This window comes from Schistocerca americana, chromosome X (assembly GCF_021461395.2).
Source record: "Schistocerca americana isolate TAMUIC-IGC-003095 chromosome X, iqSchAmer2.1, whole genome shotgun sequence".
NCBI classification, from domain to species: domain Eukaryota; kingdom Metazoa; phylum Arthropoda; class Insecta; order Orthoptera; family Acrididae; genus Schistocerca; species Schistocerca americana.
In genome coordinates this window covers 104699578-104723508 of record NC_060130.1, presented here as the reverse complement: position 1 = coordinate 104723508, position 23931 = coordinate 104699578, and the positions used below count along the sequence as shown (strand labels likewise).

General features: G+C 40.7%; 1 protein-coding gene across 1 annotated transcript in view; it reads left to right on the top strand.

Moving 5' to 3' along the window:
• The window catches only part of LOC124555839 (cytokine receptor-like), a 235194-nt gene extending 216953 nt beyond the window's left edge, over positions 1-18241 (top strand). The window contains exons 20-21 of the mRNA XM_047129904.1: positions 7446-7550; positions 16870-18241. Coding sequence (XP_046985860.1) covers positions 7446-7550; positions 16870-18042 — 1278 coding nt within the window. The 3' untranslated portion in view covers positions 18043-18241. The remainder of the gene's footprint in view (positions 1-7445; positions 7551-16869) is intronic.
• The last annotated feature ends 5690 nt before the right edge of the window (positions 18242-23931 follow it).

Below are 23931 nucleotides of genomic sequence, written 5' to 3'. Positions count from 1 at the left end.
CGCTGGTGCACTACAGCTGCCTCGGTGCCAGTTTTGGACAGCGTCATTTTGCCATGCACAGTATATTTTATCCATGGTAGCACAGTTTACATCAGATTAGTCACTCTATATCCACATTATGACAATGACTGTATTGTTTTCCATGTCCCCCAGTGAGGTTTACACCCTCCACTGCTTATGCTGCCCCCTGCCATCTGTTACTGTTTATTGCACATTGATGTTAAACACAAGTTGTGGTCACATTAATATGACTGGACTCTGTATAAATACTTGCTATCTTCTTTATGAAGTACATTCTGTTAAGAACTTCCCAAAAAATGGCACATAACGCAAGTCTATGATTTATTGCAGAGGGCTTATTTTTTGTGCTCCTTGAATGAGCATATGTGACTTTTCCATACAGGGTGCATTTGAAAAATTCCATTAATGATCTTAGAAAATAATGGAAACAAGAATTATAAACAAAATACCTATACTGGTCTTCAAACTAATCACTATTAGCTGCAACACACGTCTGGCTTCAGGTGCAAACCTATTGGGAATTGTCAGCAAACACTTATTGTGGAATTTCTCAAAGCATCATGGCCTTGTGTTGTTAGATATCTGCATCATTACAGAAGACGAGAGCTTTTGTTACCAATATAACCCAGAGATCAATAACAGTCAGTATCATGGTGTTCATTGTCTTACTTATCTTCCAAAGAAAGTTGGGTGACAAAATCGAGATTAAGACAATGCTGTTCACCTTTTGTAACAGCAATTTATACCTGAGGATGGTGGGTGAGATAATGAACACCGTGCTATTGACAGTTGTTCAGTCTCTGAATCATACTGGTAGCACCACGTCTCACGTCCTGTAATGATGCAGGTGCCCAACAGCATGTGACCACGGTCTTTGAGAAATTCAACAAGAAGTATGTGCTGACAGTTTCCAAAAGCTTAGCATCTGATGTCAGAAGTGTGTTGTAGCTAATGGTGGGCATTTTAAGGGCAGTCAGTATTTTGTTAGTAACTCCTATTTCCTTTATATTCTGAGACCATTCACGAAACTTTTAATATATATCTTTCTAAAACAAAGCAAGTGGATAAACAGAGAGTTAAAGTCAAGTAGTATGAGAAGAGAAGAGGAAAATCTTTGAGGTTATATTACTAATATGGTGGCCATTTTGAAAGCCACAATATTTGATGCAACTTGTAATTTTGATGTGGAAAAGGGGTCATGTGGCATATAAAACAGATAGAGAATTACGTGAGAAAAATGATGATATATTTAATTTGAGCAAAGCTTTGTTAATTCCCATGCTATGTTGCATTCTGTGCAGAAAGAAGCTAATTCTGGTAGTAACACTTGAAGTTTACATGTTGCGCTCAGTGTGTTGTCTAATGCATTATAAGATTGTTATTATCCTCTTCACCCATTCCTTACTGGCTTTAACCAACAAATTTATCAGAATGCAAGCACAGGCATTAAAAATTTGCTTCTGAAGTGAACAAGGCTTCTGATCTTCATGCATACACAATTACCTTCATATGGCCCCACAGGTATAAATCTAATGGGCTTAAATCCGGGTACATGGTGAATACTCCTTCAGGATTCTATGATATAACCATCACCAGGGAAGCTGGATATCCAGATATGCTCAGCCAGCTAGCCCAGAACAAGGTGGGGCACCACCATGCTGAAAGAAAGTTGGATATGTCCCATCTTCAGACAGCAGTGATTGAATCACATCTTCAAAAAAAAAAAAAAAAAAAAAAAAAAAAAAAAAAAAAAAATGGTTCAAATGGCTCTGAGCACTATGGGACTTAACTTCTGAGGTCATCAGTTCCCTACAACTTGGAACTACTTAAACCCAACTAACCTAAGGACATATCACACACATCCATGCCCGAGGCAGGATTCGAACCTGCGACCATAGCGGTCGCGCGGTTCCAGACTAGTGCCTCGAACTGCTTGGCCACTCCAGCAGGTGCACGTCTTCATCTAATAACTACAGATAATGGACTACCATTAGTGGACCCACAATGAAGGAGGATCCAACAATACAAGAATGTCATATTTATGCATATGTCATTTTTATGCATCAGCTACTTTTGATGAATCCATCCAGAGTTGGTTGGCATATGACCAGTATCTGTGATTCTATTTATTTTTCTCTCCTCATCTAGGAATTATCTCTATCCATATACACTTTGTCACAGGAGAAACAACATTTTACATTTGTGTGTCATGTATTCTGCAAACTAAACCCAATGATTTCATCATTCTTTTGAGATGTAACATTTGCATTTTGTAAGGATGTCATGCATGTATACACAAAATTCTTGTTTTTGATGTATTACTGACTCCAGTTTTGTGCTAGATGTGACAAGTAGTGTGCTCTGAGTGCTTATTGACCATCAGTTGATGTTGCTTCATCCACAGCAATTTTTGCTGTACGGCTTAATGTTTGTCTGTGACAGATCCAATTTCATTAAATTTCAGGGGAAATTTAGCCACTGTACTATAGGTAATACGTGGTCTGCCTGGCTTGTTTTGGGTTAAAGTCCTCTATGAGTTAAGGTCCTCTATGATAACATGGGTGCTCCAGTCTCACAATGACAGGACAATCTCAGGGTGTTCAGCCCGTGGAAATGTCACTATTTTTCACATCACTGGTAAGAAATAAATATGAGCCATATCTCAAGAATGAATGAAACAATGCATGAATAAAGGATACCATAACTTTTCTCATGTAATTCTCTGTCTGTCTGATATGTTACATGATTTCTATTTGAAAATAATGAGTTGCATCCAAGGTGGAGGTTTCCCAAATGGCTTCCATCTTGGTAACAGACCCACAGGTTTTTCAGTTCTCCCATATCATACATACTCCCCCCCCCCCTCCCCCGCCTGCCCCATGCCATCAAATTTAAATTTCAAACAATCGAAACTAATAATATTATTGACTTTAAATTTTTGTTTATTCATGCGTTTTGCTTTAGAAAGTTGGTTCCACACCTAAGGACCACCTTGTATATATGCCCACAAGATCACACATCAGCAAATAAAGTACCAGTCCTCAATTGGCAAAATTATAGATGGTGCAGATATAAAACAAATTATTAACTTAAGTTTTACATTACTGATTGTCACCTTTACAAAAATTATTCCTGCATTTGCTGAGTTCATATTAATTTGAACTTGAGTGTACAAGAAATTCAGATACTGTACAGAATCAATGGTCAAGCAAGAAAGATTACAGATTCCTATTCCATAACTACATAGACTTTTTTAATTACTATTACCGTATTTTATTTTTTTAGGCCAGTTATAGTATAACTGAATACCTGGTGAAATCATAATTTTTAATTGTAAACTTTCAAGTTGTATGCACACTGAGTTTCACATAGTGTTTTGTGCTGTGATCACAGACATTCAAATTTATACTACGTTCAACTAAGTTAGTTTTAAACAAAGTGAAACATTTTCAGTATGTAGATATTTCCAAGACGTAATGCAGATGGATGTTGGAAGAGAGTTCTGCAGGCGTGTGTAGAATTTGCACTATGCATTGCCTTTATGTCTCCTCTTGTGTAACAAAAATGACTGAGTTAGATTGAGAGTTTACCAAAAATATGATATCATACTGGTCATACATTTAAAAAAAGCAAGTTTTGTGTACATGATGTGGTGGATCTGCCCTCTCAGCAGAGTGAGTGGCAGGTGGTAATGTGTTTGAGGCAGAGGACCAATTTGGAGACTGGTCATCTGGTTTCGCTCATTCACCCAGTGAGTAGGTAGGTGGCTGCTCCTTCAGTAGGGTCTGAGCAGGCACATGGGGGGAGGGGTTTACTAGGTATTGGTAGCTCCAACACTAGGCATGTTATGGAGCTGCTTAGGCAGATAGCATTCAGGGCTGAAAAGAAAGCCAATGTGCACTCGGTATGTCTGTTGGACCTCACCTGACAGCTACTGTGGAAGGTGCAGTCATCTGCAACTTGTGGCTCGTGTCGGCACCGATGATACCTGTTGCATGGGTTCTGAGACCATCCTCAGCTCATTCATGTGGCCAGCAGAAGTGATGAATTCTGCTGGCCTCACACTTGGGGTGCAAGCAGAGCCCGCAGTTCGCAGCGTTGTTCTCAGAGTTGGTCGGGGTGCTTTGGTTTGGAACCGAGTGGAGGGTTTCAACCAAAGGTTTCATTGATTCTGTGACAATCTTTGCTGCAGATTTCTAGGCCTGCATTATCAGTTGGGGATTTGTAGGACTTGCCTTGATATGTCAGAGGTGCACTACACAAAGGAAGCAGCTACTGGGGTAGCAAAGTACTTGTGGAGTACACATGAGAGTTTTTTAGGCTAGAAGGTAGTTTGAAGTACTCTGATGAACACTCGCCAGACAATATGTGGCAAGGGAAGTCAGACCAGATTCAGAGTAAAGACAATTTGACAGTCAAAATTTTATCAGTAAACTGTCAAAGTATTTGTAACAAAGTTCCCAAATTTACTGCTCTCAAGGAAAGTTCTCACACTTTAATTATTCTTGGGACTGAGAGCTGGCTGAAATCCAAAGTAGAAAGTTCTGAGATATTTAGCAAGTCATGGAATGTATATCTGAAAGTGAGATTAGAGACCATAGGATGGGGAGTGTTCACTGCAGTTGACAAAAATATTTCCTCTATTGAGTTCAAAGTTGAGTGGGATGGTAAAGTTATCTGGTCATGTATAACATGTCTAGGTAAAACCAAGTTAATTGTTGGATGTTTTTATCAGCCACCTGATTCTGCTGTGAAAGTACTAGAGTCATTCAAAGAAAATCTACTATCTGTAGTGTATAAATGCCCAGGTCATGTAGTGCTAGTTGGAGGCGACTTTAACCCACTGCATATAGACCAGGATGTCCATGGATTAAATGCAGGGGGTACAGATAGACAGTCATGCAAAGTACTTTTGAACATATTTTCTGAAAACTGTGTTGAGCAGCTACTTCAGCAGCCCACCATGCAGTGGAAATATTTTAGACTTTGTAGCTATAAATAGGTCGGGCATTATCAACAACATCAGTATAGAAATGGGGATTAGCAATCATATGCCATTATAGCAACTATGGTTATGAAAGTTGATAAACTATGATAGCATTTCTGCTAGAAAGGGCAGATAAGCAGTTGTTAGCATCTCACTTAGACAGTGAACTGACACTACTTAGTTCCAGTAAGATGGGCACAGAGGAATTATGGGTAAAGTTTAAGCAGATTGTAAATTGTGGTCTTGAGAATTAGTAAGTGGATTAAGGGTGAAAAAGGCCCACCATGGTTTAATAGCAATATTTGAAAAATGTTGAGGAAGCATAGGCTGTTACACTCTCATTTCAAAAGAAAATTGCAAATGATGACAAGCAAAGTTTAGTAGAGATTAGTGCATCTGTGAAAAGATCTATGCATTAAGCATACAACATCTACCACAATTATACCTTAACAAAAGATCTGGCAGAGAAGCTGAGAAATTTCTGGTATTATGTAAATTTGCTAAGTGGTTCTAAGGCTTCCATTCAGACACTTGTTGACAAGTCTGGTGTGGCAGCAGAAGACAGCAAAACAAAATCCAAAGTTTTAAATTTCAAATTTAAGAAATTTTTCACACAGGAAAGTTGTAAAAACATACCATAATTTGACCATTGGGCAGACTCCATACAGATGACAAAGTAATAAGCATCCCTGCCCTAGAGAAACAACTGAAGGAGTTCAAAACAAAAAAGTCATCAGGTCAGGACGAGATCCCAGTTTGGCTTTTCAAAGAGTACTCTGCAGCATTCGTCCCTTACCTAGCCTGCATTTATCATGAAACTCTCAGCCAGAGCAAAGTCCCTAGTAAATGGAAAGAATTGCAGGTGACTCCTGTATATAAGAAGGGCGAAACCTGCAACTGCAAAACTGCAGACCAAAATCCCTACCATCTGTCTGCAGCAGAAACCTTGAAACATTCTCAGTTCTAATATAATAAATTTGCTTGAGACTGAGAATCATATGTCCATGAATCAGAATGGTTTTAGAAAGAAGCACTTATGTGAAACTCAGCTTGGCCTTTTCTCACATGATACACTGTGAACTATGGATGAAGGGCAACAGGCAGATTGCTATTTCTAGATTTTGAGAAAATCTTTGACATTGTGCACCATTTCAGACTCTTAATGAAGGTGTGAGTATATGGAATAGCTTCACAGATATTTGAGTGGCTTGAAGACTTCTTAAGTTTTAGAACCCAGTATGTTGTCCTTGATGGCAAGTGTTCATCAGAGATAAGGGTATTGTCAGGAGTGAGGCAGGAGTTTGCTGTCATTTGCTGATGATGCCGTGGAGTATAGTAAGGTGTCAAAATTGAGTGACAGTAGAAGGATATAAGATGACAGACAAAATTTTTAGTTGGTGAGATGAATAGCAGATAGCTCTAAATGTAGAAAAATGTGTTCATGCAGATGAGCAGGAGAAACAAATCCGTAATGTTCAGATGTATCATTAGTAGTGTTGCACTTGACGCAGTCACATCATTTAAATATCTGGGCGTAGTGTTGCAAAGCGATGAGAAATGGTATGTGTAGGTCAGGATTTATGGTAGGAAAGGCGAATGGTCAACTTTGGTTTATTGGGAGAATTATGGAAAGTGTGGGTCATCTGTAAACAAGACCACATATAGAATGCTAGTGTGACCTATTCTTGAGTACTGCTCAAGTGTTTGGGATCCATACCAGGCCATAGTAAAGTAAGACATCAAGGCAGTCAGAGGTGGGCTGCTAGATTTGTTACTAGCAGGTTCAAACAACACACAAGTGTTATGGACATGTTTCAGAAAATCAAATGGGAATCCCTGGAGGGAAGATGACATTCTTTTCATGGAAAGCTATTGAGAAAATTTAGAGAACCAACATTTGAAGCAGACTGCTGCCAACATACACTGTGTGTAAGTACCATGACGATAAGGTACGAGAAATTAGAGCTCATACGAAAGCATGTAGACAGTAGTTTTCCCTTGCTCTATTTGCAAGTGGAGCAGCAAAGCAAGTGACTAGTAGTGGTATGGGGACTGTCCACCACATGTCATACGGTGTGTTGTGCAGTAACTATATAAATATAGATGTAGATGCATGATCCCACATGTGTGAGAACATCTGCCTGAAAACTTTGTAGAGAAATTAAATGTGAATTATGTTGAACACTTTGTAATACATATTGATGCATTAAGATCTGCTGCATGACAGCAGTGAAGGAATCCAGTTCCATTGCATATTTATGATGATAGGACTGACTTTGACTCTTCGAAATCTTATAGTAAATAAATTTTGAGAGGGAATTAAAAATGTTATATGATTTAATATCTTATTTTAGATGTAACACTGCCTTGTATTACATAAATTATTATGAGAGAATAATTGACTCTAACAGCTTGATACTTGACTATTGTAATGCAGCTGGACAGAGATTGGCCTGAAAATCATTCAGGGCATAGAGATGGACAGCTGTATGTAGCCGTGGGGAGAGATATGCCAGCCAACTGTGGAACCGAAATGGAGCAGGTAAGAAATTTTAGGCTTAACTCTTGATGTAATTTAAAATGTAATACATAGAATGTTCTTAAACTGTCTTTGCTATTATTACCAAACCTAATTCTCTGTTCCATAAGTGCATGATTTAAACTTAAGGAAAATGGAGTACCAGAGCTGTAATTACAAAAAGTAGAAATCATTACAAAGTAGATGAATATTATAAACAGATATTTCCAGAATGAATTTTCATTCTGCAACAGAGTTTGCACTTATTTAAATCTTTCTGGCAGATTAAAGCTATGTAGTTGGATTAAGACTAGTACCAAAAACCTTTTCCTTTCATGGCAGAATGCTCTACCAACTGAGATACACAGGCATGACTCACAATCCCCCTCACAGCTCTTACTTTCCTGGTAACTCTCTCCGTCTTTCCAAACATCACAAAATTAATACCAGAAGATGGAACAACACCAGTAATCTGAAGAAAGAGATCATTAGGGCAGAAGTGGAACAGACATTGAACTCAATCTCTCGTCCTTCATTTCCCTTTAAAATGGTGAAACGTCGACCCAGGCAGAGTTACGTTCCTAGAATGCAACATAAGGAACCTGTTTGGGCACCAAGTAAGACTGACGTCTGGAGGACCCAGGATAACCAACCAGCATGTTTCCACTGTGGACGACCGGCATGTATGGTGCTCTATTGTCAAGAAAGGCGGCAGATATTTTATGATGCCCACGCCAGAAGAGAGCAGACCGATCTTAGCCAACGCCAGCTCTGGGACGACGAAGATGAACAAGAAGATGTGGGTGCCGGACGACGTAGGTCACCAACACCACAAGCTAGCCGTTGGAGAGGACGCTCCCCAACATGCCGATCTAGGTCTCCATTGCCGTTTAGAAGCTCCAGCCGATCATCTAGCCACTGCAACCTGGAAAACTAAAGGGTACGACCTACCTTGGAGGTGAGGCCGCCGAAGAGAAAAATCCTCCGCCGCTGTTCACTACAAAAATGATAGGCAACTACATCGATATCCTCATGGATGGCCGACCAGTCCAAGCTCTTGTGGACTCTGGAACATCATATTCAGTCACTTCGGACAATTGCCGTCGCCAGTTGCAGAAAGCCGTATTCATCGACAGCAAAACATCTCTGTGGCTAATGGAAAATATGTAAAACTTACAGGAAGATGTATCTGGGTATAAGTGGCCATACACAGCCTTTGGAATTAATTGTCTTACAAGAGTGTAGTCATGACATCATTCTTGGATGGGACTTTTTGAAAGCTTCTCAGGCAATTATATATTGCGGTCGCTCGAAGATTATGCTAAATGAGATGAGATACTGTGGACAGGAAGATCCGCATCCCAGTGTGTGGAGACTATGTGTGCTGGATGAAGTGATCATTTCTGCAGTCAGCACTAGAAAGGTGTCACGCCATGCATCAACCCATGGACCTTGTAGTGGAATGTAGGAGAAGCATACCACTTGAGAATAACTTGGTCATCCCAGCCTCTGTCGCCTCGTTTAAGAACGGATTTGGTGAATTGCGGATAGGTAACTGTCTCTGAGAACCGCAAATCCTTCCAAGACGTATGTGCATAGCAAAGGCTGATCCATTAATTGCAGAACAGCTGAGCGTCATAGAAACCTGCCATGCAGAGTCTGTGGGCAAAATTAGTGCTACCACTATGAGACAAGATCTTCTAGCTCGACTATCACCAAATCTCACTAAGGAACAACAGAAGAAGCTACTTGCCATTCTTCAAGAGTTCTCTGAATGCTTCAATTCACAGGTGAAGAGCAAATTAGACAAATCGATGGTGAATCACCGGATTAGCACTGGAGACCATCAACCAATAAGCCAGAGAGCATACCTTGTGTCAGCAACGGAACGTCGAATAATTCGTGACGTGGTAGAGAAAATGATGAAGAATGACATCATTCAGCCTTAGCAGAGCCCATGGTCGTTACCACGGTTTTATCATAGACTTTTGTATCAAAGCCACGCCACTCCAAAAGTTGTTAAAACCGATGCTAAATTTATCTGGGGTGGTGCTCAACAAGATGCTTTCTATGTGCTGTGAAAAGCTGTGATGACTGACCCTGTACTTGGTCTGTATGATGAGAGGGCGCCTACAGAGCTACACACAAATGCCAGTGGGTATGGGATCGGTGCTGTTCTGGTGCAAATTTCGGATGGAAAAGAGAAGGTTACAGACTATGCTTCTAGGACACTTACAAAAGCCAAGATAAACTACTCAACTACAGAAAGAGAATGTCTTGCTGTGATCTGAGCAATGTGCAAATTTTGACAGTATCTCTATGGAAGGCCATTCACAGTTGTTGCAGACCATTAATCACTTTGTTGGTTGACAGGTCTTAAGGATCCAACAGGCCGACTCTCCAGGTGGGCACTACATCTTCAAGACTATGACATTACCATAGTGTACAAAAGTGGAAGAAAACACCAAGATGCCGACTGTCTCTCAAGATATTCTGTGCAAGACCATCAAGACTTTGATGAAGATAGTGACTGTCTCGCTGAACTCCAGGATCTCTCCGCTGAGCAGAAGAAGAACCCAAGATATCTCAAATTATGCTTGCCTTAAATCAGTCAGAGGATGTGAAAGGACAATTTAAGGTAGTTAATGGATTACTTTTCAAGAAAAACTTTGATCTTTTTGAAAAGAGGTGGCTACCAGTGATTCCTAAACACATGTGCTTAGATGTTCTACAGAAATTCCATGACACACCTGGGGCCAAACATTTCGGATTTATTAGGACATACGACAGGATCCACAAAAGATTTTTCTGGCCAGGTCTATTTAGGAGTGTCCGTCACTATGTGTCGCACTGTTGAGAGTGCCAGAGGAGAAAGGCAGTTCCTCAGAAACCACCTGGCTGACTCACACCAATTCCACCTGCCGAAATGCCTTTCCAGCATGTTGGAACTGACCTCAGATTATTTCCAATGCCTGCTAGTGGCAATAAATGGATTGTTGTTTGCACTGATTATCTGAGACGCTATGCCATTACAAAAGCCGTGAAAACAGCTGAAGCATATGAAGGTAGCCAAATTCATTGTGGAAGACATTGTATTAAAACACGGTGCCCGAAGGTCGTTAATTACGGATCGAGGGAAAGTTTTTCAATCGAATCTTGTGACAGAGACAAACCGTCAGTGCAGCATTACTCATCACACGACGACTGCCTACCATCTGCAAACTAACGGGCTTACTGTACACCTTAATGTGACCTTAGCCGACATGCTATCAATGTTCGTCAATGTTGAGCAGAGCAGCTGGGATGAGGTACTACCTTTCGTGACATTTGCCTACAACACCGCCAAACAAGACACCATAGGATTTATGCCATTTTTCCTGGTTCATGGGCGTGAGGCAAATGCGACGATGGACACTGTGGTTCCATTACATCCTGATGACGTGGGCAACGATTACATCAGCCAGGTGTTAACCACAGCTAAGGAAGCTCAGCAGTTAGCTCGACTCTGCACACTGCAGGCTCAAGAAAACGATCCGCAAGGTTTGACACGAGCCACCACCCTGTTGTATACCAGACTGGTGACCTCGTCTGGATCTTCACTCCTGTTTGGAAGGTTGGTCTCTCTGAGAAGCTCCTCAGGTGCTGCTTTGGACCTTATAAGGCTGTAAGACACTTGTCTGATGTTACTTATGAAGTTGAAGATTTCGACGCCGACACAAGACAAAAAAAAGATCAGAGATACAGTCCACATCCTTCAAACGGAGCCCTACAAGGATCCTGCAACCCAGGGTAAATTCGAAGCTCCAGCAACAGGCAACAAGGAGAAAGGTGACGAAGAGCATAGTGGCAAAAGAAGTTCTAAGAAAGTTACCACCAGGATGAGCATCAGTCATCGGGAGTCAGAGTATGCAGGACCGATGACTTGTTCCTGGACTAGGACAACGTAACACTGAGATGCTGTTCGCTGTAGGAGGAAGCAATGTCGCAGAAGAAGGTGAGCAGCACGGTGGTGTAGTGGTTATGATACTAAACTGTTGCATGGAAAGTTGTGAGTTCAAAACTCGCATGGACTGTACAATTTTAATTTCTATATTCGGTTCGGGTACATCCTAGAAGTATCCACAAGTGTCAAGAAACATTGTACGGAAATGTTCTGTAGCTGTATATATAATGTATGTGTTTTGGCCAAACACAGTTTGCTCCATGCCCTTGTATGTGCAAGTGCTGAATAAACCTTCGTTAAGTGAAGTTAGTGTTTATCATTCAGCTAATTACACCTTCTTCTACGTGACAATCCTCCAGTTAGTACAGTAACTCATTCAGCTAATTGTTGGGATACCAATAACTTCATGTGGGATGTCAACCAATGTGTGGCTTGTCAATTTTATTATATGCAGAAGTTTTCCCAAGTTTAATTTAGTTTAGTTTACATAATTGAATATTCCATTGATGATTTACACAATAAATATTATGATGTACCACATACCAAATGAACAGTGTTGCATACATCTTTTAGAGAAGTAGCTACATGCTCACCATTAACAGGTTTGTAAATAACTACTATTTCTATCACAGAGCTCCTCTGTGGTATAAAAACAGCTGTCAAGAAGGAAGTGGCAGCATAGAATCTGGCACATTGCATGAGACACCTCAGGTGTCACTTGTTTCACTCATGGGCTCTGCTGCAAAGGCACCTCCCAATGTACCTGACACAGTGGATCTGCCACACAGGGGGAAGAGTGGGGTAGTAATGTGTTTTTATCACTCAAGGTGGAGAGCCAATGTGAGGGCTGGCAATCTGGCCTCATGCATTCACCCTGTGAGTGGACAGGTGGCCACTCCTTCAGCAGGGTCTGAGCAGATATCTGGGGGAAGGGGTTTATTAGTTATCAGAATCTCCAATGTGGGGCCCCTTAGGCAGATTGTATTAAGTACTGGAGGGAACCCAATACACGCTCAGTACATCTGCCACGGGGCCTCATCTGAGATGTGGAAAAGGCCTCGATGCGGCTGTCGAGCATGCCAGTTGCAGTCATCTGCAAGTAGCGGCTCACATCGGCATCAGTGATACCAGTTGCTTAGGTTGTGAGGCCATCCTCAGTTCATAAGTGTAGCTGGCAGAGGTGGTGATGGCTGCTGGTCTCACACATGGGAAGCTAACAGAGCTCACAATTTGCAGCATTGTTCTCAGAGCTGATCGGGTTTCATTTGGTTTGGAGCCAAATGGAGGGTCTCAACCAAAGGATTTCTCGACTATGTGATGGTCTTGGCTGGAGATTTACTGATTTCTGGACCTCTGTTTTCAGGTGGGGAATTGTAGGACTCCAGTCGACAGGTCAAGAGTGCACTACACAAAGGAAGCACCTACTCCGGTAGTAGAGCACTTGTGGAGTGCACATGGGGTTTTTTAGGCTAGGCAGTAGGCTGAGATTCTCTGACAGCTTTCAGATAGCGAAATCAGGTGTTATTCAGAGTAAAGATGTTTTGACTGTGCATTTTATCAGTAAATCTTTGAAGTATTCTAACAACATTCTCCAATTTCACTGCCCTATAGAAAATTTCTCATGCTCAAATTATTCTCAGGATTGAGAGCTGGCTGAAATCCAAAGTACAAAGCTCTGAAGTATTTAGCAAGTCATAGAGTGTATATAAAATGACAGATAAGTTGCCTAGGAGGGTGTGTGTTCATAGCAGCTGTCAAAAATTTTGTCTCTGTTGGGATCAAATTAGAGTGTGACAGTGATGTTATCTGTTCACATATAACAGGTCTAGGTGAAATCAAGTTAATTGTTGAATGTTTCTGATTCCAATGTGACATTTTAGAGTCATTGAAAGGAAGTCTGTGGTCAGTAGCATGGAAATACCAATATCATTCAATATTAGTTTGAGCAACTTTACCCTACTGAGTGTATACTGGGATGTCTATGGATTCATTTCAAGGGATACAAACTGACAGTCTTGGCAAGTTCTTTCAAACATTTTTTCTGAAAACTGTCTTGAGCATCTAGTTCAATAGCCCACACACAATGGAAATATTTTAAGCTTGTAGCTACAAATAGGCCTGATGTAATTGACAGTGTCAGTAAGTAGACAAGGATTAGTGACCGTGATATCATCACAGTGACTTTGTTTACTAAAGTTAATAAACCAACCGAGAAGGCTACGAGAGTATTTATGCTAGAATTGTTAGTATCCCACTTAGACAATGAACTGACATCATTTAGCTCCAGTTTGTCGAATATAGAGGAATTACTGGCGAAGTTTAAATGTACTGTAAATCATGCTTTAAAGAATTATTTGCTGAGTAAGTGGATTAAGGATGGAGAAGACCACACTGGTTTAACAACAAAATTTAAAAAATGCTGAGGAAACAAAGGCTGTTTAAAGAGAATGCACAAATGATGATGGGCCAAAGTTATTTGAAATTTTTGTGTCTGTAAAAACTTCGAAGTGTGAAGCTTACGACAGCTGGCACTGTCATTCCTTAGCAAAAGATCTTGCTGAGAACCGAAGAAAATCTGGTCCTACGTAAAATCACTGTCTAAGGCTTCAATCCAATTACTCATTGACCAATCTGGTGTGGCTGTAGGTGATAGCAAAAGTAAAACAGAAGTTTTAAATTTAACGTTCAAGACATTGTTAACACAGGAGAATCGTACAAACATACCGTCATTTCACCAGTGCACAGACTTCCATATGGATGACATAGTAATAAGCATTCCTGGAATTAAGATGCAATTGAAAGAACTGAAGGCAAATAAGTCACTAGGTCCTGATGGAATACCATTTCAGTTTCACAAAGACTACACTACAGCATTGGTCCCTAACTTAGCTTTCATTTTTGTGAATCTCTCACGCAGCACAAAGTCCCATATGACTGTAAAAAAGTGCTCGTGGCTCCTGTATTTAAGAAGGGTAAAACAAAAGACCCACAAAATTACAGACCAATAACCTTAGCACTGGTTTTCTGCAGAGTCCTAGCACATATTCTCAGTTTGAGTATAATAAATTTCCTTGAGAGGGAAAAGCTTCTGTCCAAAAATTGGCACAGTCTTAGAAAGCATCACATGTGTGAAACTCAGATTGCCCTTTTCTCACACGGTATCCTGCAAATTATCAATGAAGGGCAACAGGGGGCTGCCTAATTCGTAGATTTCCACAAAGCGTTTGACACAGTGCCTCACTGCCAACTGTTAATGAAAAAACAAGCATGCACAGTAGGTTCCCTGATATGTGAGTGTCTTGAAGACTTCTTAAGTAACAGAACCCAGTATGTTGTCCTCAATGGCAAGTGTTCATCAGAGACAAGGATATCGTCAGCCATACCACAGGGAAGTGCAATGGAACCACTGTTATTTTCTATATTCATAAATGATCTGAAGGACAAGGTAAGTAGCTGTCAGTGGCTGTTTACTGATGATACCGTGGTGTATGGGAAGGTGTCAGCATTGAGTGACTGCAGGAGGATACAAGATGACTTAGGCAAAATTTCTAGTTGGTGTGATGAATGGCAGCTAGCTCTAAATGAAGAAATATGTAAGTTAATGCAGATGAGTGGGAAAAGCAACCCCATGATTCTGAATACAGCATTAGTAGTGTCCTGCTTGACATAGTCAGTTTTCTGCTTCCTCCTTTCTGTGTCACAGTTAGATTGACTAGAGGGTGACTGTAGTAGTGCCACATGACATCAGTATGGAAACCAAACAGATGGCACAAAATTACTGTTGACTGCTGTGGCACCACTACCTGCAAGACATTTATCATCAGGAGTACCCTCTGATAAGCCCATATCAGAATCCAACATATAAGCTGGCCCAGGGCTTGTCTCAGTCAGTTACGATGTGATTTGTGAAGTGCATGGTGAATGTGCTGTCTGTTTGGCTAAGATGTTTATACTGTGTGCTCTATTTCTCATAGGTGGAATTTTGATATGGTCTTGATGGGGCTTTTCTTTTGCAATAAATCCTTAAGATAGCATTCACTGTTATTGAGGAGCACCTTGTATATATCTTTTGTAGTGAGTAAACTGTAGCGAGCTTCCATTGGCTGTATAAATGGATCACCTTTTACAAAACTAGCAATAGTCAAACATAGTGCTGGCAATAAAATAAGCAATCCTAGAATGAAGAGAAGATCACAAAATTCATTTTGGGTTATTAATCTGGATCTTATCAAATAAAAATAACTAATAAAATTGTTCATCAATCATATAGGCACTTTATTCATGACAGCATTTTATTTATTTTTATGGTCTTGAGCAGGCTTCATTCATAGATTTTTAGCAAAAAAAAAAAAAAAAAAAAAAAAAAAAAAAAATCACCAAACAGGTCTATGTCTCCAGAGGTTCTTTTATTTAGATGAGCAATCTCAGCATCTCATTAATGCTTTCTTCAGGCCCTTTTGAACTCCATGTATAGAAAAGCAGATAAATCTATATGCATGATTAACTAGAGCCGTCAGTATCTGAATACTGTAAATTTGTTGGGGAGTGTGTACTTCAAATACACGACAACAAGTCTTTGAAGTATACACTTCACAACAAATTCATGGTATCCAGAGATTGGTGGCTCTAATTAATAATGCATTGATGTATCTGATTGTTTGTACATGGAGTGTGTAAGAGTCTGAAGGTGGAATTAATGAGGTGCTGAAACGGGTCATCTAAATAAAAGAACTTCTGAAAACATATAGCTGTTTGGCAATTTTTTCTTTGGTAAATACCTGACCAGCCACTGTCCCATATCCATGATGGATCAACACAGATTTATTCATAGAGTCTGCAATATCTCATTGATGAGACAGTTGTATATTATCATAATTTTTTTATTTTTTCTCACAGTTTTGTCTAGGTGAGGCAAATGTTATGGCTTTTTGTATTTACAGCCTCATATGTTTTATGATAATACATTATCATAACCAACAATTGACTGACAATGTACATTAATTACCCTTACTAGTGTGAAGGGCTTTGGTATTATTTATTTCTAAAATCTGCAGCTTTTATCCCCAACAATGGTCACCCTTTAATAATTTTTGTGATGAGGAGTAGTGACAGAAATAATGAAAGATATAGCATTCATTAGCAAACATGTGGAAAACTGCATTGAACTAGCTACATAAAAGTTAAGTGAGGTGTAGACTTCAACTGTTAATTCAAAAAATAGATTGAAACTACATCTAATTCATCTCTATACCTGCAAACCAAACTAGCAGTTCAGTTGATTATCACAGATATATCCTAAGTTTCTTGTGTAAAGAAATATATTTTAATTTTAATGTGTTTATATAGGCTGTCACTTCAAATATGATATATGAGTTTAATATTGATTTTTTTCTGTTACAGATGGTCACAGTATCTCAAGTCCTTGTTGCAAGTGTATCTGTGGAAGAAGTGTCTGTGTTGGGATATTACAGAACAGATAACATCAGAAGTGATGATATCTCAGCCCATATATCTGTAACAAGCAATATACACAGCCTACCAGTAAATAAGGACAATGTTAGTGATCAAAGTGAGTGGTCATTGTCAGACTGTATTGTGAGAGAAAACATGTCAGTTGGAGACATGTACAATGACAGCTACTGTCTTCATGATCTTAAAGAGTTACAGCAGAAAAAAGTTGAACACAATTATGTGGACTATACTTGTAAACCACAAGCATCACTTTCTTTTTCAGATTTATCATCTTTAAGTTCTGTGTCATATAATTTACCTGAACATAGCCCACAGCTCAAGGATTTCATTAACAGACAAAACAGCCTAGTGTCATTAAGTAATCAGTGTTCTTGTTCTGAATCTGAACTTTTTAATAGTGTTGAGCAGGTAACACAAGTAGAAAAAGATGTCAGTGAAGAAAGTCAAAAAATTTCTGTTGACAACAGTGAAAACTACTGTCTTCAGAGTCTCAAACAGACACAGCAGCAAAACCATGAAAACAATTATATAGGCCTCATCTCCAGGCCAGATACATCAATGTCTTTTTCAGACTTATCATCTTTAAGTTCAACATCATTTCTAAAAAATTTCATTAATAGTGGAAACAGTGAAGACTCACTGACAGGACAGTCTTTAAATTCTGAATGTGAACTTTTCAGTGATGTGATTCAGGAAGAAAAGGTAGAACAAGTTATCAAAGAAGAAAGAGGGAAGGAAATGTTTGTGAAAACAAGAAGTAAATTAAACTCATCTGAGAGTACATTAACTGCAGTTAAGCATGTTCCTGACTCTTACTGTCGTATTGGAGTGTATTCAACCACATCTAATGTTCAAGATAAGTGTGAAATTGTTCAGCAAATAGAGCATCAAGCATTGCAACCAGTAGACTTAAAATGTGAAGCAAAGTCTATTAATGTACAGACTAAACCAGAATTCAGTAATGAATGTTCTGATGAAGATGTGTGCTCCGTGTTATCAGATTTTGGTTCTTTGGAATATCTTACAAGTATGGAAAATGTTGAACATAAAACTAAAATTTCTAATGGCTATGTTGCCACAAACACTAGTTATTGCCACTAATGCAGGTTGAATCCCTGAAAATAGAAGGAGCCTGTATTTCTTCTTGAGTTTGGTTCTTACCATTTTCTGTTTTTGGTGAAAATACTGATCCAATTTACCACTCTCATGCACTTCAACAAATTAATGAAAAGTTTCTAAACTTATTCATAACAATCTGTGGAGTTTGTTTGGCTTGCACAGCAGAGAATGTATAGTTGGAAAAAAACACACACACACACACACACACACACACACACACACACACACACAGAGAGAGAGAGAGAGAGAGAGAGAGAGAGAGAGAGAGAGACAGAGAGAGAGAGAGTGAGAAATGCATCACAGCAGGAATGTGAAACTTCAGGAACACAGAACCAGTCAAGTGTTTACATTATATTAATGGACTAAAGTTGCTATTCCAAAATGATCCTGTGTATTAAATTACTTACTGTGTCTCTTTAATAATGTTGCCAGTTATGCCATGAGAAGGACATCTGTTTTTATCTGTTTACATTGCAACAAATGGGTGTCATTTCTCTATGGTCAAAAACTAGTAGTTGCATAAAGGTAGTTACATTATTCAGTATATATTTATATGTTAGTTTTTATTATGGCTATACATTTGTATGAAAATAGGGAACTGTTCGAAAAGTAAGCAGAAATTTAAACCCTATTAAATATGTATATCTCCTTTAATTTTTCTCTTTGTTTTGTGTTTAAGTGTTTTTGAGTTTTTCTCTGCTTTCGTCACTCATTGTGTATTCTCCTCAACTATTTTTTTTCACGACTGTTGTATCTCCACCTAAATCATATTTGTCACTTCTGATCATATTATTTCTCGTTACAGCATTTATTTCTGATCTTAAAAGAACCAACAGTCATTTATTTCTCTTAGTGCAGTTTCCATTTTGGGCCTGAAAATTTTTAAAATTGTCCTTCTGATCTTTCCAGCATAGAAAATTGCTATATTTGCATTTAGTTGATTCCTCATATCAAATTTATTATAAAATTTTTCCTCATTAATATCCCTCTGCATTGTCTCTGCCTTCAGGCACTTCAAAGACACAACAAACTACACTCCTGGAAATTGAAATAAGAACACCGTGAATTCATTGTCCCAGGAAGGGGAAACTTTATTGACACATTCCTGGGGTCAGATACATCACATGATCACACTGACAGAACCACAGGCACATAGACACAGGCAACAGAGCATGCACAATGTCGGCACTAGTACAGTGTATATCCACCTTTCGCAGCAATGCAGGCTGCTATTCTCCCATGGAGACGATCGTAGAGATGCTGGATGTAGTCCTGTGGAACGGCTTGCCATGCCATTTCCACCTGGCGCCTCAGTTGGACCAGCGTTCGTGCTGAACGTGCAGACCGCGTGAGACGACGCTTCATCCAGTCCCAAACATGCTCAATGGGGGACAGATCCGGAGATCTTGCTGGCCAGGGTAGTTGACTTACACCTTCTAGAGCACGTTGGGTGGCACGGGATACATGCGGACGTGCATTGTCCTGTTGGAACAGCAAGTTCCCTTGCCGGTCTAGGAATGGTAGAACGATGGGTTCGATGACGGTTTGGATGTACCGTGCACTATTCAGTGTCCCCTCGACGATCACCAGTGGCGTACGGCCAGTGTAGGAGACCGCTCCCCACACCATGATGCCGGGTGTTGGCCCTGTGTGCCTCGGTCGTATGCAGTCCTGATTGTGGCGCTCACCTGCACGGCGCCAAAAACGCATACGACCATCTTTGGCACCTAGGCAGAAGCGACTCTCATCGCTGAAGACGACACGTCTCCATTCGTCCCTCCATTCACGCCTGTCGCGACACCACTGGAGGCGGGCTGCACGATGTTGGGGCGTGAGCGGAAGACGGCCTAACGGTGTGCGGGACCGTAGCCCAGCTTCATGGAGACGGTTGCGAATGGTCCTCGCCGATACCCCAGGAGCAACAGTGTCCCTAATTTGCTGGGAAGTGGCGGTGCGGTCCCCTACGGCACTGCGTAGGATCCTACGCTCTTGGCGTGCATCCGTGCGTCGCTGCGGTCCGGTCCCAGGTCGACGGGCACGTGCACCTTCCGCCGACCACTGGCGACAACATCGATGTATTGTGGAGACCTCACGCCCCACATGTTGAGCAATTCGGTGGTACGTCCACCCGGCCTCCCGCATGCCCACTATACGCCCTCGCTCAAAGTCCGTCAACTGCACATACAGTTCACGTCCACGCTGTCGCGGCATGCTACTAGTGTTAAAGACTGCGATGGAGCTCCGTATGCCACGGCAAACTGGCTGACACTGACGGCGGCGGTGCACAAATGCTGCGCAGCTAGCGCCATTCGACGGCCAACACCGCGGTTCCTGGTGTGTCCGCTGTGCCGTGCGTGTGATCATTGCTTGTACAGCCCTCTCGCAGTGTGCGGAGCAAGTATGGTGGGTCTGACACACCGGTGTCAATGTGTTCTTTTTTCCATTTCCAGGAGTGTACTATACAGGGTGAGTCACCTAACAGTACTGCTGGATATATTTCGTAAACCACATCAAATACTGACGAACCGATTCCACAGACCGAACATGAGGAGAGGGGCTAGTGTAACTGGTTAATACAAACCATAAAAAAATGCACGGAAGTATGTTTTTTAACACAAACCTACGTTTTTTTAAATGGATCCCCGTTAGTTTTGTTAGCACATCTGAACATATAAACCAATACGTAATCAGTGCTGTTTGTTGCATTGTAAAATGTTAATTACATCCAGAGATATTGTAACCTAAAGTTGACGCTTGAGTACCACTCCTCTGCGGTTCGATCGTGTGTATCGAAGAGCACCGAATTACGTAGGGATCCAAAGGGAACGGTGATGGACCTTAGGTACAGAAGAGACTGGAACAGCACATTACGTCCACATGCTAACACCTTATTATTGGTCTTTTTCACTGAGGCACATGTACATTACCAAGAGGGGTGAGGTACACGTACACACGTGGTTTCCGTTTTCAGTTACGGAGTGGAATAGAGTGTGTCTCGACATGTCAGGCCAATAGATGTTCAATGTGGTGGCCATCATTTGCTGCACACAATTGCAATCTCTGGCGTAATGAATGTCGTACACGCCGCAGTACATCTGGTGTAATGTCGCCGTTGTTTCATATCCTCTGGGGTTGTAGGCACATCACAGTACACTTTCTCCTTTAACGTAACCCACAGAAAGAAGTCCAGAAGTGTAAGATCAGGAAAACGGGCTGGCTAATTTATGCGTCCTCCACGTCCTATGAAACGCCCGTCGAACATCCTGTCAAGGGTCAGCCTAGTGTTAACTGCGGAATGTGCAGGTGCACCATCATGCTGATACCACATATGTCGACGCGTTTCCAGTGGGACATTTTCGAGCAACGTTGGCAGATCATTCTGTAGAAACGCGATGTATGTTGCAGCTGTTTGGGCCCCTGCAACGAAGTGAGGACCAATGAGGTGGTCGCCAATGATTCCGCACCATACATTTACAGTCCACGGTCGCTGTCGCTCTACCTGTCTGAGCCAGTGAGGATTGTCCACGGACCAGCAATGCATGTTCTGTAGATTCACTGCCCCGTGGTTTGTGAAACCAGCTTCATAGATAAACAGGTAGAACTGCAACACATTCTCTGTTAATGCCTATTGACAGAATTGCACTCCATGATTAAAGTCATCACCATGTAATTGCTGATGTAGCGACACATGAAATGGGTGAAAGCGGTGCCGATGCAGTATGCGCATGACACTACTTTGACTCAGTCCACCGGCTCTCGCAATGTCCCGTGTACTCATGTGTGGGTTGATGGCAACAGCAGCTAACACACCAACTGCACCTGCTTCTCCCGTGACGGGCCTGTTACGGACCCGTTTGCATGCTACGACCATAGCTGTTGCATACAGTTGGCGGTAGATGTTTTGCAATGTGCGGCACGTTGGATGCTCTCTGTCCAGGTACCGATCTGCATACACCCTACAGGCTTCAGCTGCATTTCGTCGACACTCGTCATAGATGAGTATCATCTCCGCCTTTTCAGAGTTTGAATACACATGGTCACAGTTCCTACAACACTAGACTATCACACGGTGTACTACAGTTGGTCTGCGTGCAGAGACGAATGCAGAATAACAATAGCAGCAAGCGCTACATGCGGACACTGCGACAGCTAGACCAAATCACAACAGTGCACTACAGCCACACTCGTAAAGACGGTCGTCATCGTAAACATGTCCCTGCAGATGCTGCTCGCCGACCGTGGCCCGTGTTTGTTACAACACACAACTGAACGTCGGAGGTTTCAAGCGTCAACTTTAGGTTACAATATCTCCGGATGTAATTAACATTTTACAATGCAACAAACGGTACTGATTACGTATTTGTTTATATGTTCAGATGTGCTAACAAAACTAACGTGGTTCCATTTAAAAAAACGTAGGTTTGTGTTAAAAAACATACTTCCGTGCATTTTTGTATAGTTTGTATTAAACAATTACACTAGCCCCTCTCCTCACGTTCGGTCTGTGGATTCGGTTCGTCAGTATTTGATGTGGTTTACGAAATATATCCAGCGGTAACGTTAGGTGACTCACCCTGTATATCTTGAATCAGTATAATTCCTTCACTAACTTTAAATACCATTAGTGTAACACTTAGAGAAGGCACTTAGAGAAAGCACTGATGTAGTCCATTGTCTTGACCCCAAAAATAGGGGGTATTTGCATCACTTGTGTGCTTAAAGAATGCCCTTATCTATACTCCAAAAAACATAATGGCTGTGTTGGTTCTAGGAAATAAACTTTGTTAATGCAATAGGGGCTCATGTAACCTATAGAAATAATATCAGAAATGTATACTGCCTGACAAAAAAAAAGTGGAAAATCTGAAAAGAGGAGGAGGTGGAAACAAAGTGAAACTTTCCATCATGAAAAGGTATATGATTTTGTTTCATTGATTATAATATTGTCAGAAATTTACAAAGAACTTGGCGTTGTGAGCACCTCTCTGGCCTGGATGCATGGACTGATTTAGTTGGGAAGTGTGTCATCTTCTCTTGAGGCAAGCTAACCCACTATTGTTGTAAATGGTCCTTGATATCCTGGATACTGGCAATGGGATGGAGTTGACATCTGAGCTGATCCCACAGATGATGGCCATTCTATTTGCCACAACAAGTTAATAACTCTTGCCAGTTACATACCCACTGATGGTATGTTGGTGTTATATCCACATGTGACTACAGCTTCAAAGTGCTTCACTTTCTTTATTAGGTAGTGTATATACATAAAAGCACCTTTAAAACTGATAGTTAATTATTGAAAATCATTTGTGTTACTGATACATCTGAAAAACTGGTGCATTTATGTTACAGAATGGGAAAAATAGAGAACAAAAAGTTCAAAATTAGATGACACTGCTGACACCTTTCAAAAGTTATGAGATGTTCTTGAGTGCATTACATTAGGATACAAATTCTGCTTACCAAATGACTGATCATTCATCCTGTAATAAACAAAAGTCTGCTGGCAACAGTAATCCTGTTGTAGTCTTTATTCTGTTCCTCTATCACCTAAAACATATATTCCATTGTTCCATGTGTTATTTGTGAGGTCCGTAAAGGTCTTTTATTGAAATAATCATCAGCTGTTTTATCACATTGTCATTATGCCTGTTTATAGACTTAATTTATCTAGAGATGACACAATGTTATATTGTAAATAACTGTCACTGATGAACCCAACATTTTGGCCATGGACAGAATGGCCTTCTGGACATTCCAATTTTCATTTCATTTCATTTCATTTTATTATCTTCCTGTAAATCATTTACATGATGTAGGAATTGTCACAACAAAGTTATCATACTAGTACAAGTACTACAGACATAATAA